At 40.3% G+C, this 17,378-nt stretch overlaps 1 protein-coding gene across 4 annotated transcripts in view; it reads right to left on the reverse strand.

Annotated features, from left to right (window-relative positions):
- cntln (centlein, centrosomal protein) overlaps nucleotides 1–17,378 on the reverse strand; it is a 474,184-nt gene that overhangs the window by 189,589 nt on the left and 267,217 nt on the right. For all 4 annotated transcript variants that reach the window (XM_068030497.1, XM_068030494.1, XM_068030495.1 and 1 more), the window contains exons 16-18: nucleotides 10,762–11,303; nucleotides 9,941–10,028; nucleotides 352–439 (exon numbers count right to left, since the gene is read on the reverse strand). In XM_068030497.1, the coding sequence (XP_067886598.1) occupies nucleotides 352–439; nucleotides 9,941–10,028; nucleotides 10,762–11,303 (718 nt within the window). The remainder of the gene's footprint in view (nucleotides 1–351; nucleotides 440–9,940; nucleotides 10,029–10,761; nucleotides 11,304–17,378) is intronic.

Raw genomic sequence — 17,378 nt, forward strand, 5'->3', positions numbered from 1 at the left:
ATATTCTCAAAAACAATTGAAGAACTTGCATCGTGTTGAATATTTAATTAGGTTAAAGAAAACAGACAGATACTCCAGGGTAGAGCTTGCTATTATATGCTAGGCATGAATGGCAGCACAGGAAGAATTCCATCATTAAGGTGTCACAAAACCCATTTAAAGTAAGGACACCCTTTATGTAATTCTTTCCAGTGAACAAAGCCTGGTCCGACATTGTGTGATGGATGCATTCTTTAGAACAACATATTTTACAGATCCATACATTCTAATAAAAAAAATTAATTATGTTAACTTTTGGGCGTTTCTAATTTGCAACAACTGCCGAAAGTTATACTATTATTAACCAAATACCTTTGGAAGGAAACTGTGGAACGGCAACCTTTGTTTCAGTTTTCATCGTTCTCAGCCACCTTTGTCTTTTCTTTTCTTGAGAATATGCCTAAAGAAATGCAAGCAACAAAGAACATGACAGCTATGAACAATGCACAAACTACGGTAGATAGGTGAACTGCATGATCTTTTCTGATTTGCTAGTCATTGGGTTAATCGCGCCTAAGGAACTTCTTCCATTCTAAGCAACATCAAATATCTAAGTTAGGCCTCTGAACTGAGACTGCTTGATCCAATTCCTAGGTCATTGCTGACAAATCTGGTTGATATTTATCTAATCATTCTGTCTACACTGATTGCTTTACAACTAAGTGGCTTGCGAGGTCACATCAGAGTACATCAAGACTGAACTACTTACTTTGGGATTGAAGGCATGTATGTATAGGCCAGATCTGGTAGCACATAAATTAACAGATTTCTTGAATTCAATCTCATATCTTGCCATGGTGGGATTTGAATTGACAACATCTGGGTTGTTAGTCCTATACCATAATCATCACAATACTGTATTATGACATTCTTCTCTAAGAGCTGTCCATGCTCTGATACAAAAAAGCCCTTAGTTTAGAGCAATTTTAAAGATTTACACAACAATAAATTCCTTGTACATATTCGAGATTCAAAATGACAATTCTCAGCCAGTATAAACAGATAAAACTAATTTGCAACACACTCCATTGAGTTAAAACATTTTCAACAACTAAATTCCTCACTATGTGGAAGCTCATTAAGCAGTTGTTTTATTTTCGATGGCAGTCTTAAGATGGTTCGATTTTGATATTGGGAACTTTGTGATTTAATTAATCTGCAGGAGACTATACTGTAGACAAAGCAGCAATACACATACACTAGTTAATCTCTTGTGGTGTTACAAATGAGGAATTGAGATCAAGTGCAAGTTTTGGGTGAAGGTGGGTAATAATTCAGCCAGGATATGCAGAATTTATTCATTTCCCACTTTTAAGTCAAACATTCTGACAAGAAGCCTGCCTTTTGGTTGCTGTCATGCAAGCCCCCACCTGCCAAGAATAAGGCATATTAGTTTTGCCACATGGACATTAAATTTCAAATTGTTGCAGGGAAGAAGAGAAGGCCTGCTACAAGGACTGCCAGACCTTGGCTGGAAAAAACACATTTACATATTAACAGACATTGAAGGCAGGAAAGCGCATTCCATTCCCTGCTAAGATGATACAATACACAGAGCCAAGATGTGGTCAGACCAGTTAGTCACACGACTAACCTGCTTGGCAGTCTGGGGGTTTCTGAATTGTACAGCTTGAACTGAGAGTCTGCAGAAGGTTGTTTGCTCCTGAAAAGGATTGAAAAGACTTCTCCTGGCAGGCTCGCCACAGGCTCTCCTGTCCGCTCCCATCTCTTTCTCACAAGTGTCTGAATCCACTGAAGACACATGAACCCCAAGAGAGAAAGGTCTCCTACAGAAAACAAGGTTTATGAAGAATACTGGGCCCCAACGAAAAGCAAGATCTGCCTACAATCAAGGACTCCACAGTGAGCTCGAAGACCCATAACAAAAACTCTTCAGATATTGCCTCAAACTTTTCCACTTTATTTCTTCTGCCCTTTTTTGTCTCTATTTGCATGCTTGTATTGCGTATGCATGCTAACGTGGACACATCGTGCATCCATAGGCGTTGACTGAATTAAAGTTAAGTTTAATAAAATTTCACTTTTCTTCTTTAAACCTAAGGAAGCCTGCTTGTGCTGGTTTCTTTTCCTTAAAACTGGAAAGCGGTGAACAAGGATTCACCAAGGGGGAGCTAAAAACATGGTGTATTTAAAATTAAACCATGTTACAGTAAGACCAGGTGAATGCCTAAAGGGAACCCTATATCTTTCTCAAGTGGTCGTAACAGAAATTTGGGTGGTAGCATCCGGAATTAACCAACAGACAAATGAGAAATTGGAAGTGGGAAGCCAAATTGTTCTCAATCAAAAAAAGAGCAAGATTTCAAACAGGCTTTCTTGTGGTTGTGTGTGCTTGAATACTAATATGTCTGCGACTGAAGCTAGTAGCTCTTCAAGCCAGGGTGAAGTAACTTGGGGTAAGTTAAAAGCACTGTCTATGGAGGAGTTGAGGAAAATGGCAGAGCAGTGTGGGATCACTGTATGTGGCAAGGCTAGGAAGTCTGAACTCCTAAGGCTAGTGGCCAACCATTTTCCCTTGAATCTGAAGCAGCAGAAACAGGGTTAGAAGCAGACTCCGACAGGGTATTGTTAGCAAAGATACAACTGGAACAGAGGAAACTTGAATTTGAGGAAAGAGAGACAGGGAGAAAGAGAGAGCCTTCCAGAAGGAACGTGAAGAGAAAGAAAGAGAGGAGAGAAAGACAGGAGAAGAAACAAGAGATGAGAGAGAGAGAGAGAAAGAATATTCCAGAAAGAATGAAAAGAAAGAGAGCTGAAGCAGCTTGAGTTAACTAGGGGGCAACAGAGTAACCCCAGTGAAAGCATGGCCAATATGAAAGAGCATAATTCAGGGCTGGGTACAAAATTGTGAAAACTAGCTCAACTAACTCCAAAATTCAATGAAGAAGATGTGGAGACATTTTGTGTGTCTTTTGAGAAACTGGCAAGGCAGCTAAAATGGCCATCTGAGACCAGGTCTCTTTTACTACAAAGCAAGCTAACTGGAAAAGCCCATGAGGTTTATTTGCTGCCGCCCATGAGAGTTCAAATTATGAACTGACCAAAAATGCTATGTTCGGGGTATATTATTTAGTAAGCGAAGCCTATCGCCAAAAGTTTAGAACCCTCAAGAAGCAAGCTAATCAAACTTACCTGGAGTTTGAAAGAAATAATCAGCTGGCTTTTGACTAGTGGCTGAGGGCTCTTAAAATACAGCTCAGCTATGAGAACCTCAGGGAAGTAGTTCTGTTCGTGGAATTTAAAAACTCCTTCCCACTCTCCAGAAAGACCCATGTACAGGAGCAGCGAGTTAAGAGAGCCTGGCAATCGGCTGTTCTAGCTGATGAGTTTGCTTTAATTTATAAGTTGGTTTCCCAGGGGAAAACCTTTCCTAGTCATCCCCACAAATCCGAAGAGGACAAAGGGTGGGAAGGTGATAGGAGCCCAAGCAGTCCTGGGAGAGAAAGAAAAGCAGGAGATACAGGGAGCCCTCCTCTAGCCAAAAAGGAAGGTGCTGTGAGCAAGTGTGAGTCCTGGAGACCTGTGTGCTTCTATTGTTATAAAGCAGGGCATTTAAAAGCTGACTGCTGGAAACTAAAGGGAAAACCGGTAGGGTTAATCAGCGCACACCTGCTCAGTGAAGAATGAACCTGATGGAAAGCACAGCAGAACAAGCTGTGGCTTTAACTGCAATAAGAGTGAGACCCAGGAAGCTTACGGCTGCAAGTGCAGGAAAATTTAATAGGATTCTTGAAGGTTATCAGGGTTTTGTGTCCGAAGGGAAACTAACCCCATACCCCTTAAGTGGGGCCAGCAAGCCCATAGTAAATCTCAGGGACAGAGGAGCCACTAGATCCATTTTACTGAGAAAAGGCCTGACCTTGCTCCCAGAAAGTGCAGTGAATGGTGGTGAATGATATTGGAAGGCAGTGTATGCCTGTATCTGTACATCGGGTGCACCTGGAGTACGACCTAGTTTCAGGACTGGTGACCATAGAGATTGTCCCTAGTTTGCCTGTGGACGGGGTTGACCTGCTCCTAGGTAATGATCTGGCGGGGGTGAAGGTAGTAGTCCCCTCCAGTCGTGAAAGAAAGACCGCAGGAGGTCAGAGAGGCAGGATAGTGGTGGGAGACGGACCCCTGCAATTCCCCTGAATGTGTAGTGAATCAGGCGATGATAAAACCAGCTCGCCCAGAGGAGATAGAATTGTCACTGCAGGCAGATGACCATGAGGTCTGTGTGTCTGAAAGTTTCTTTGGAAAGTTAGGAGACCCCGGGAATGAATTAACTGGATTTTCCCTAGCTGAGGCTCAGCGAGCCAACCCAGTATTGCGAGAGTTAGCACAGGCTGCCCAGTCTGAAAGTGAAGCAGAGGGAGTCCCTGACTCCTGTTATTTAAAGAATGAGGTATTGACGGGAAAATGGAGATCGTCACACAGACCTGAGAGCAAGCAGTGGACAATAGTTCACCAGTTAGTGCCACAGAGGTACCGGAGAGAAATATTAAGAAGGGCCCAGCAGGCTACAGTGACTGTACATGCTGGTATACAAAAGAGAAAAGCCCGCATAAGACAGCAGTTTGACTCGCCAAAGCTCCACAAAGATGTGGTGGAGTTCTGCAGGAGTTGCCACATATGCCAGGTTGAGGGGAAACCCCAACCTACAATGAAACCTGCACCCCTATGTCCTGTACCGGTGTTAGGAGGACCCTCCAGCAGAGGGCTGGTGAACTGTAAGGGAACCCTGCTGAGAACAAAAAGGGACAGGCAGGCACAAGGCTGGCAATAGGTTAGACAGGGAAGGGGAAAAAGTGACCAAGAGGGCAGGTTAAGGGAAGTCTGGAAGGAATTCCAGATGAAAACCCCAACTGTCCGGTCAGCCAACCCCAAATAATATGAAAGGTTAGACCCCACATCCTCCAATGTAAATGCAGACACTAGAAGCACCCCACCAGAGTTTCTAACAGCATTAACAGGAACCTGCAGAAACAAAGAAAGTCCTCTAGGGGACAGAGAAACTGTGAGGATGATGCCTCACCTGGTTGAAGTGCCCCAGGGGAGTGCAGTCGAGCCTGCAAAATACCTGTAGGCAGGTGTGTCCCAGAAAACAAAGGGGGGGATTAGCAAAGAATCCCCCCCCATTGTCAGAAAAAAAGCAAACAACCCATCCCCTGAAGTCAAAACCCTTTGCATGACTCAGCAACGCACTGAAAGAGAGTTCAGGATAGACCCGCCCACGACTGACTTTTTTTTAAAAATTACCTCAGCAGCAACAAAGGCCCTCGGCAGCCATGAAAATGGGCAAACGGAAGAGAATCTTCCCCCAAAAAAACCACATGTTTATTGGAATGCCAAAAAGGGGGCAATTAAAGCAGCACTAGCACCAAGAGAAGACAAGCAATTTTAATAAGCTTGAGGATTTATGAATGAATGGAAATGAATGAGAGAAATGCAGGTTTTTTTCTGTATCATATATTTTCCCTCAACCCTTTTAATGAAATGCACTTTTCTCAAATCGCATTTCATTCCCCTGGGTGTGGAGGTGTCATGCAGGCTCCCACCTGCCAAGAATGAGGCATATTAATTTCACCACATGGACATTAAATTTAAAATTGTTGCAGGGAAGAAGGGAAGGCCTGTTACAAGGACTGCCAGACCTTGGCTGGAAAAAACACACTTACATACTAACAGACATTGAAGGCAGGGAAGCGCATTCCATTCCCTGCTAAGATGATACAATACATAGAGCCAAGACTAACCTGCTTAGCAGGTGGACGGGGTTGTACAGTTTGAACTGAGAGTCTGCAAAAAGCTGTTTGCTCCTGGATTGAAAAGACTTCTCCTGGCTTACTTGCTAGCTACAGCCTCTCCTGTCTGCTCCCATCTCTTTCTCACAAGCGTCTGAATCCACTGAAGACACATGAAACCCAAGAGAGAAAAGTCTCCTACAGCGAACAAGGTCCAGGAAGAGTACTGGACCCCAACGAAAAGCAAGATCTACCTACAATCAAGGATTCTACAGCTCAAAGAATTGTAACAAAAACTCTTCAGGTATTGCCTCAAACTTTTCCACTTTATTTCTTCTGCTCTTTTCTGTCTTTAACATCATGTGTGTATCGCTTATGCATGCTAGCGTGGGTGCGTCGTATATCCGTAGGCATTAACCAAATTGGAGTTTAAGTTTAATAAAATTCCACTTTTCTTCTTTAAACCTAAGGAAGCCTGTTTGTGCTGGTCTCTTTGCCTTATAATTGGAAATAGGTGAACAAGGATTCACCAAGGGGGAGCTAAAAACATGGTGTGTTTAAAATTAAACCCTGTTACAGTAAGACCAGGTGAAGGCTGAAAGGGAACCCTAGACCTCTTTCTCACCTGGCTGTAACAGTTGCTCTCTAGGAATTTACCCAGATGAACCAGTTGGCAAAGTAGGAGTAGGTATCTAGCTTTTTGAGGCCCAGATGCACAGTTCTGAAACTGTTAGCTTGAAGAAATGCATTTACCAGCCACTCAAGCACATAACAGCTTTTGATGTCATTTTCTCTTGGCTACCTGAAAGTAGGTACCTTTGATAGTGATGTACATCTCTGGAGCACTCTGCTTGAATAATAGCAGTAGAGAAAATAACTTGATTTTTTTCCCCATTTTAGAATTATGTTCAAGTTTCTAAGGTCAAGAATGGGTCAAAATTCCCCAGTGCTCCAAGGGAGCTCAAAACAGCAGCAATATAAGCAATTCCTTTTGGTTGTGTCATCACCTTGATAGCTAAAGAGAATAATAAACTTATTTGGTTTAAACAACGCATCACCTGAGGGGAGATTTTTCTCATCCCCAAATAATAGATGGCACTATGCCCTTGAACCTGAACAGCAGTCCCTCAAAATCCAGGATACACCTTGGTCAAAGCTCTCTCTGACTCCGGCATCAATGACAGTGTTCATCCACTGACTTACGCATACAACACTGTTACAAATTAAAAATGCAGGTCTTGCCTTTGATAATCTCTGATAGAACAATGCTGATGTCTCCTATAAGTGATCTGATCATCTTATGTTTACAGGCGCCCCCATAATGGCCACTATCTAAATATATGATAGCATAACTCAGACATGTCACAATAGGACTCTTTTGTCATCTGAGCCACTATTCATGCTTTTTATGGGTGCCTTGCCAACCTTTTCCAAAGTGGGCCATGGAAACTCCTGGCACGATGAGAGCAGGTACAACTGCAAATCAGACACCAAGTGAACAACAGAACATCAGTTGTTATTAAACTCACTAAATTCAATCAGTCCAACTTGTCTTCACATAATAATAGAAAACATTGAACACACTATGTTTTCGCAGGCAATGGGCTGTTTTGCTTGATTTAAACAAAATAACTTATAAACTACCCTCTTGCATCACAGCTTTCTGAATCTGTCAAAAGCTTATTCTAGTTTTTTGTTTACAAACCAGACTCTCAGTGAGTGTTAGTCCCTATTTCTATCTCTCTGCCTTTAGCATCAGTGGGAAAAGCCTATGCCAAACAACCCCTGTTGAGTTTGATAGGGTAGAGAGATTGTTTCCATGGGGCACAGTCTCAGGATAGGGGTCGATCATTTAGGACTGAGATGAGGAGAAATTACTTCACTCAAAGGGTTGTGAATCTTTGGAATTCTCTACCCCAGAGGGTTGTGAATGCTCCATCGTTGAAAACATTTAAGGCTGGGATAGACAGATTTTTGGTCTCTCAGGGAATCAAGGGATATGGGGTGTAGGCAGGAAAGTGGAGTTAAAGCCCAAAGATCAGCTATGATCGTACTGAATGGCGAAGCTGGCTATATGGTCCTCTCCTGCTCCTGTTTCTTGTGTTGTGTTCTTGAGCAATTGACATCAGACACTTCCTAAAACAATGGATGTGGTGCTCTTAATGATTACCAAGACAGGCTAACAAATTGCTCAGTCGTCACCCTTAAGGAAACAACTTCAACATCCAGCTCATTACCATGGTATCCACTTTTTATCTCAGTGTTCATTTCTAAAATTGTGTGGATACATTTGATCATAACATTTAAATGTGACTCTTTTTCAAATCTTTTCTGTGGTAAGATGGTCAAAAATCCCAAATCATGAATTGGTCTTTCTCTAGAGTTAGATGCAATAGTGTCTTGGATTTACTACCTCCTCCTGTGTGATTTTGACTGGGTTGCTCCATTGTATGAAAGATGCTTTTATGTACAAGCAGTTATTATCTGACAGAGTACTGGATCTTAAGTACAGTACATTGGATTTCATTTAAAATGATGCTTTGTTGCTACATTATATATACGTTTAATCCTTTGGTTCCCAAGACTGCATCATTTTAGTTCTACACAGCATGCACAATGTGACTCAGTGCCACACAGAAGGGCTCTGTTTTAGGTACATGCGCCAATTTAGCAGAAGATGCCTCACACGCACACACAGACACACACATAATACAGATGAATATACTTCCATCATTGAGAAGTCAAAGCAGTAAAGCACTCACAACAATCAAAAACCGCTCGCACACTTTGCTTTCCATCTTACCAACAAACACATAAACAAGTTAAAGTTCACATGCAAAATGCCCTGCAAGAATACTGAAAACACATTTTTCCAGTTTATTTTCCCCTTAAAATCATTTATTTTTTTCCAATTTATTACTTTTGTCTCTGTCTTATTTATGTCTTTCTCAATCTTTAGCTGAAAACTTATTATGTTGTGATCATTATTGCCTAGATGTTCCCATATGTTACTTTTCTGATCTGTTCTGGTTCATTTCCCATTGCAAGATTGAACAGGGTTCCCTCTCTTGTTGGACTTTTTACATTCTGTGAAAGAAAGGAATCCAGCACACATTGTGAAATCTCCAATCCCTCTATACCTCTCACTACCTTTTCTTGGCAGTTTATTTGTGGGCAGTTAAAATCTCCCTCGATTATTATTATTCTATGTCCTTTTCTCATTTCATATATTTGCTTACCTATATCTCATTCCACCTCCTTTCTACTATTATGTGGTCTGTAATTTACCCAATTAGCATGATTGATAGAGTGTTGATTAAGAAAACACTTGCTCTGGATGAAAATAGCAAAACTGCTAGTACAAATACCAGATGATAAAGAATTAAAGATGGTTAAATAATGATGCCTATATAAAGTGCAAGAAAACAAGATATTGTATTGTGGAGAGTAAATCTCCCATTTTTTGGCCAATATATTTATGGCAAATACTGTATAAAGAACAAAATTTCATAAATGAAAGTTAATAATGCAAATTACTGGAGTACCATATTCTTGAAAGCAACAAATAATGTATTTCACATTAACCTGAGTACTTCTTCCAAAACTAATCACACTGTTCATTAATTGCCAAGTGCAGAACTACTGTATCAGTATAATGGTAGCCATCAACCATGTATCATAAACAGGATTACTAAATGTTCAACATAAAAATAGATTGTCTTAACTAAGATGTCTAATGAGAAAGGTTTAGAATATTAGACATTACACGGACTTTAACAGATCATAAGCTAATTCTCCAATTTGAATTCTTAGATATATGGCCGCAGACTATTATATCGAAACAATTGCAAGTTTTTAAATAATTCTATATATCATTAATATTTTGGTTCAAAACAAACCTTTCTGAGCTATAAAAATATCAATCTACATTATTTAGTTTAAGTATATTGTTTTAAGACATCTTGGAATTGGCTGTAAGGCTCCGATATGCAAGAATTTTTTTTTTTAATTCATTTCTCAAGTGTACGCTGCAAAACACATCACTGAGTTTATTCCAAATAACACATACAGATTTAAGAGATTACCACTTTTCCAAACGTGAATGCTGACTGTAAATTCAGCTTTTTATCTCCATTGAAATATTTCCTACTTACCGTACTTCTTGTTGTTGGTGGAGTCCTTTGCTGAGCAGTCTTCACTATCAATTCTCCCAAACTCTCAGCAGCAGTCTCCTCGGAATCACTAGGATGGAAATACAGTAGGAAAGTGTGCTTTTATTGAAAGAACAAAGCTTTATAACAGTCAGGAGTTTCAATCTTAATGCAGAAAAATACAACTGTAAATACCCCTGAATGAAATTTAATAACAGAACACCTCATTTTCAACCATCATTCAATTAACATTAGTTCAATGACTGTGCATAAAACATACATGAAATAATTAGTGTGGATGCTTCTTAATTTAAAGGATGTTAAACAGCTTGTAAGCATCTGGTAGCAAGCTAAAATAGGTCATTCAAAATTTATCTAACTAAATTAAGAGGAAAAAAAATTGGTTTCTCCTCCTGGATCGACATGTCACAAGATAACTAAACTGACTTAGCAGTGCTGCCTGGGAACCCTTAGCTGTCAGTGGTGAATATGCAAAGGGCCAGCAAATTAAATCAACCTGCCAAACTGTCAATTTCAAGCCTCATGACTGCATGAAAATGGCATCACTGAAAGAAATCATGCATTGCCTTATTCTGGATTTCCTGGCATTAATTCAAAACTTCATGCAGTTGGAGCTAATTTCACATGCAAATTTCAGTCAATAAGCTTGAAGCAAGACATCCCATGACTATTCAAAAATCTGACAGGATTATTTTTTCCCCCTGAATACGAAATCGACAGCATATGAAATCCAATCTCCATTTGCTTACAGTTTGCATATCCACAATGTCCCATCTGCAGGGCCAAGTTAATGAGAACTGTACCTGGCTCCAGTTACATCTTCCCACCCATCTTTATTGAAGTGCTCAAAGACTCTGCTCATCTCCTTGATGGATCGGTTGAGAAAACTCTGATACCGTTTTATGGAATTGTTTTTTCTTCTTTTTGCTCTGGGATTGTAGCCCACTGTTTTGCACACACAGTTGCCATCGCCAGCTCCTACTATAGTTCTGGCTTTGGTGGCAACAGTCTTAGATTCAAGTGCTTCCTGCAGCTCCTGTATTTGCCGCAATAACACCTCATTTTCATTTCTCAGCTTTATTGCATCTGCCGTTTGCCTCTTTACAGAGGAAGCTTCTGTTTTCAGTTCTTCTATCATTGCATCTAGCTCATTTTTTTCTCTCTTAATTTGTTGATTTGCCTTCATTAGCTCTCCTATTTCGATAACTTGGTTGTCAGATTCAGTCTGAAGTTTGCTGTAGGCAGTTTTCAATGAAGCTTTGGTCTGGATCAACTCCTCGTTTGTTTCTTTCAGGTCTTTGGCTTCCCTCTGAATAGTTTTCAGCTTCTTTTCCAAATGGCCGATCTGAAACAGGAAACTAATTACTTTAAGATTAACTTTAAACATAAGGATGCTTCCTTTCCCCATTATATTGAGCAGAACCTCAATGAGTCATATGGCCCATAAGTTCCCAGGCCCAATTTCCTGTCTGTGCTGAGTTAGCTGATCTAATCAAAGGAGACAAAAGGGGCGTTGGAATTGGTTTCAGTGCCTTTAGGCTAAGGAAATGAAAATAAAATAGTCCCTGCTGCAAGTCACAGAGCTCTGTCATTCTGGCTATTGGCATCAATTGGGAAGTGATGCACTGATTGACCCTAGTTAAGAGCGCACTGCTAACCTGCTTAAGGTTGCAGTGCACTACAGATTGGGAGATGCATGCGAAACGTCTCCTGTAGAAAGCTGGATGGAGCCTGAGACAAGAAAGGTTCAAGGCAGTGGTGACTTCGACAGCCATAGGCAAAATTTGGTTCCCCAGTTCAGCTGCAGGAGATGGCACCAATCTGTAACAGCCTGCGTAGTGAAAGCCTCCTAACACACTGCTCCTCTGAGATCCAGGTAAGTGACTTTTGGCCTACAGATGCTGTGGTCAGGCTAAGACCTTTTACAAGCAGGCCCCCTCACCGACTATGCTCTAAAGGCCCAGATGGTGCTCATCCTGGTTGCTGCTGCTGTGGCTGCTCTTCCTTCAACTGTTTGTTATCCAGAATAAAGAAGCAAAGTTGGCACCCATGATAAGTTGAAAATGCTTAGTCGGGGGCGTACAGCAAGCAAGTTAAAAAGAATCAACCTCCAAGCTCCGAAATGCCTTGACAAAACAGTAAACAGAAAAGCACGGAGATCCTATTAATCCAAATGATTGCAGGTGAATGCCCCTGTAAATACTGCTATAGTCGTGTCAGACAGTTTCCAAGGCCAAACCTAAGAGAGATTACTGGGCAGATTGGATGCTGCTCGGGACTTCCATCTTGCCCAGTTAAATGGCATCATGAGTTCCCAATTTAAACATATTCCTTAGTCTGTAAAAATCATGAATTCAGAACGGGAATGGGGCAGTAGATGAGTTCCTTAATTTTAACTGCTCAAGTGTCCTGTTCCCACCAGGCAGGTTGGGTTAAAATCAAGGCTATAATTTCACTTACATGCACCTATTGCGAATAAATAAATGTGGTGTTTTAATAATTAAGTTGCTACAACGGGCAGCATGTGCCCTGGAGCACGATCACATGGCTAATTAAGTGGCAGAGCACAAGTTTAACTCGTCACTATTATATGCCCAATCTCTGCTGTGCAGCTGCGGGAGATACTTAATTGCCACCAAAAGGGTCGGGCAAACTGAAGATCAGAGTCAAGGATACACCACTGCCATGAAATCCTGGAACAGCTAAAAACTGGTGCTGGTGGAGACCAGCAAATATGGTCAGTCGTGTGTAACTGGTGTGTAGCAGGAAGGGAGGAGATTCAGTGTAACAAATCTTCAATTAAACAAATCAGTGGAAGGGAGACATTCTTAATTAACCATCAATAGGACTGTCTATTTTTATGAAAGTTTTGGCACATTATTTCATAAACTATAACACTTTTCGATTTACAACAGGAACCTATAATGTACAAAATAAGAATTTACCACCCAACAAATTTAACTTAAAATGGACTGAAAGAGCAATGCAGTCTTAAACAGTTCTGAACCTTCAATGAAAAGAAAACCTTAAAATCTCTATGTTGGAACATTTTAACAGTTAATCAGCCAAAATCTCATTTTTAAATGAATTTCCTGACAGACAATACAGTAAAATTTTGCAAGTATATAACATGTTCAAAAATTCTTTGCTGCAGAGTGCATGCAGAATTAAATCTAACCACTTAAAAAATGAAGAATATATTCTGACTGATCCCTCATCTTAAATGACTTGTAGAAGAAAGGCTATAGTCTGGAATACTACTCACTGCTGCTGTCAACTTTTAACAGCCTATTACACTAAAGAATACAAAGAAAAAGGTACTAATACATTTCAAGCCCTAGTCTATTAGACATTTTCATGTGACATGGAAGCTCAGCAGTATAATACATCCAATATTAATGTCTGACCGTACAATTCAGCACTGTCAGTTTTGGACAACTATACATTTTATTATATTATTGTCTTTGTTTAAGACAAGTTGGAAATGCATACAAAATACCTACATGGTGCTTACCCGAGGCAATTTTCCCTGTCTTTTTCAGTTTTACCTGACCCCGAGAAGTAAAACATGTAACCTTCCTAAAAATTACAGTTGTTCGTCAATATTGGAGATGATGAAATGAAATAATTCCTCTGACATCCCTGGACTGTAGTACACAAATTATTTCAATTACATATCCTCTTGAAGACAAATGAATATGAGCATTTCCTGTGCTGTACATTATTATATTTAACATGATGTTTGTCATTCTGTAATAATGCAATGACAGATTTCATTACCTGACCATATGGCACTTGTTACAATGACACACAACAGTATCATCTCCTCTAAATTACTCCCTACAAGTTAATACACAATTCACAAAATACCACCAACAGCTCCCAGGTCCCCCACACAGATATCACCAGCATCTTTAGGGTACATTTGGAATTCATGCTGTTAATTCTGGAAGAACAGAGTGCAAAATAAATATAAACTGTTCTCAGCTATTAACACACATCCTGCAAAAAAAATACCTTTGGATTGCCCCAGTACTCATAGAGCTAGTCACAAGGGAAACTGAATACATATGAATTTGATCTTAAAGCTGCTCTGCATATGTAGCACGTACACCCAATTTTAAAATCATTTAAGATAGCTCACTGGCTGAAAATCACATTAATGTTTACAAATGGATTTTAATTTTTCAATTCAAGACTGTAAATACACCAGCATGAAATATGAAATAATCGTGCAACACAGATTCCGGGCTCCATGATTCAGAATGTGAAAATCCATGATACTAAAACCAGATAAATGCAAATGTACTTGTAAAATACTAACCGTGAAATAAAAACAATTAAGATTTTAGGGCAGGTTTTCAACTTGCTGCCCAGGTGTAAACTTTGCAATGCAGCTCAGCTAACCATATAGAAACTGCCCAATTTTCATAGCCATCTACCACCATGTCACAAAAAGAATATGTATTACACAAACAATTTTTGTAACTGAATTATTCAAATTGCATTTACCAAACAAAGTCACTTTAAAAAGACAATGCCCTTTATTCCTTACATCGATCTAATCAACAGTCCATTTTATAAATTTGACTTTTCTCAAAAGATGACTACTTTTAACAATATTTTTCATTTCCCAACTTACTTCAAACTAATAGCACACACACACCTTACAACATGCAACATACTCAATTGGCTAAGTTTACGTCACTTATCTCAAACAGGTTTGACAAATATAAGCTAATTTTTCAAATGAGAGCCTGGAATTTCTGTGGCGTTCCTGATTTCTCACTGAAAGTTCAGCAGGAAATCAGCATAACCAGAGAAAAACAGTCAATGCAATTTCTTCATGGGTTCCGCCGATCTACTGGTTCGAAATCGGAGCAACTTCAATGGAAAGTTTGAGCCCAAATGTTTCATTCAATTTGAACAATTTTATATACATATATATGTATAATAGTTCCTAATTTGGAAAATTGTGAATAACAGATCATTTCAGCACATTCCTTATATCCCTAAAATATATGCTAAATCCCTTTAGACCTAAAATGGCTCCGGGTCCAGCAAAAACTTAATTTAAAAATTCTCAACACATTTTCAAATCCATCCACAGCCTCACTCCTCCCAGGCTCCATAATCAACTCCAGCCCGATAACTCTCCAGGATCGCTAATTCTGGTCTCTTGAACATCCCCGATTTTAATCGCCGTGCCTTTAGATGCCTCCATCCTAAACTCTGGAATTCCTTCCCTAAACGTCTCCTACCATCTACCTCTCGTTTAAGACTCTCCTTAAAATCTAACTCTTTGAACAAACATTTGGTCATCTTCCCTCATATCTCATTATGTGGCTAGATGTCAAATACTGTTAGATAATGCTCCTGTGAAGCACATTGGCAAATTTTACTATGTTAAAGGCATTACATGAATGCAAATATTAGCTGTTATAAATTGGTGTAGATATATTTTAGAAGATCTGCAATTTCACCTGCCCATTTACACTGGGAGGCAGTAGTTGCATTTGTTTATAAATGGTCCGCTCCTTTGCTGCCCCAGGCCCACCTGATGCAATTTATCAGTTGAGCCTGCAAATGGACAGCCACATTCCTGCCCATAGTTTGCCCAAGATTAAGTTAACAAGGCCCGGACCTCCCACTGGCACTATCAAACTCCGGCCCTATGTATTTCCAGCATCTTCATTAGGACAAATACCTCGAGCCCCTTCCTAGAAATGAAGGGATTTGTTATGGAATTAAAGCAGACAAATTGAAAATAAAATTTATTACTGACAAATGTAAACCATTACGTATCAGGTTAAAAAAAGAGTGACATGGGTATACAGAGTCAGAAAATGAATTAGTAAAGAGAGATTGGATCTTCAAAATTGATAAGCTGTGCAGAAGCAATTAAAAACATAAAGAAAATAGTGGGATGTAGAATTAGAACTGTGTATGTTTGCGAAGGTTACAAGGAAGCATTTACAAAGTAATGTTTACTTATTTGAAGTTCTGCACGGGTTGCTGAGCTTAATATCTAAATTCCCAATATTCATTCCCAGCAGGCAAGGCACAGGCCTGAGCAAACCACACTTAGGGGCACCTTGTACAGTCTGGTCAGCACACTTCAAAAGGGACATATATGCACTGGGTAAGGTGCAGTTGAGAGCCAACAGCAATGCTCCCATGTGTAAAGGGGATGAGCTATGAGAAAAGATAAAGTTAAGCTCTATGGTCTAAATAGCAGGAGGGGACCTCAGTATTAACTGTACAAAAGTATGAAATAGGACAGAACCCAGAACATTACTTCAAAGGAAAGCCAGATATGACCAGCATAAATAAATTTAGAATTAAACTTTAAAATAAATCTTTGAGTAATAATTGTTTACTTAGAGATTTTGGAATAATCTACCAGGTAATGTACCAGAGTGAAAGACGGCATCATCAGGTATATATCAGAAAGAGTTGTCAGCCGTGGCTCAGTGGGTAGCACTCTTCTTTGACTCAGAAGGTCAAGGATCGAGCACAATCTAGGCTGACACTCTAGTGCAGTACAGAGGGAGTCTGAACTGTCGGAGGGACAGCACTGAGGGAATGCTGCACTGTCGGAGGTGCTGTCTTTGGATGAGGCATCAAACCGAGGCTTCATCTGCCCTCTCTAGTGGATATAAAAGATCCCACGGCACTACTCCAAATTAGAGCGGAGAGCTCTCCCCGGTGTCCTTACCAATATTTATTCCTTAACGAACATCATTAAAGCAGAATGTCTGGTCATTATCAAATTGCTGTTTGTGGGAGCTTGCTGAGTACAAAATGACTGCCAACTTTCCTGGTGACTATTAACAGTGACTACATTTCAAAAATACTTCATTGGCTGTAAAGTTTGGGTCGTCCCGACGTCATGAAAGAGGCTATAGAAAGCCAAGTTTTTTTTCTTTATTACAGGCATTCAACAGTAACAAACTTTGACGGGTTAAATGATCTTTTCTCAACCGTAAGTTCTTTTCATCTTCCACTGCCATGTGCATAATAGAACCATCTTAATCATGCCTGACTGCTTAGCTGCTGTGTGGGGACACAGAGAAGCAGAGGTATGTTCATCGCTGTTCCCTTCTCCCTAATATGCTTGGTCTTGGCTGACATGCGTTGTCCAGGCCTCGCTGCCGTAGAGCAAGGTACTGAGGACACAGTACCTTGCTCTACGGTAGCGAGACCTGGACAACGTATGTCAGCCAAGAGCGACGTCTCAATTCATTCCATCTTCGCTGCCTCCGGACAATACTTGGCATCAGGTGGCAGGACCGTATCTCCAACACAGAAGTCCTCGAGGCGGCCAACATCCCCAGCTTATACACCTTACTGAGTCAGCGGCGCTTGAGATGGCTTGGCCATGTGAGCCGCATGGAAGATGGCAGGATCCCCAAGGACA

This window comes from Heterodontus francisci, chromosome 4, assembly GCF_036365525.1.
Source record: "Heterodontus francisci isolate sHetFra1 chromosome 4, sHetFra1.hap1, whole genome shotgun sequence".
Lineage (NCBI taxonomy): Eukaryota > Metazoa > Chordata > Chondrichthyes > Heterodontiformes > Heterodontidae > Heterodontus > Heterodontus francisci.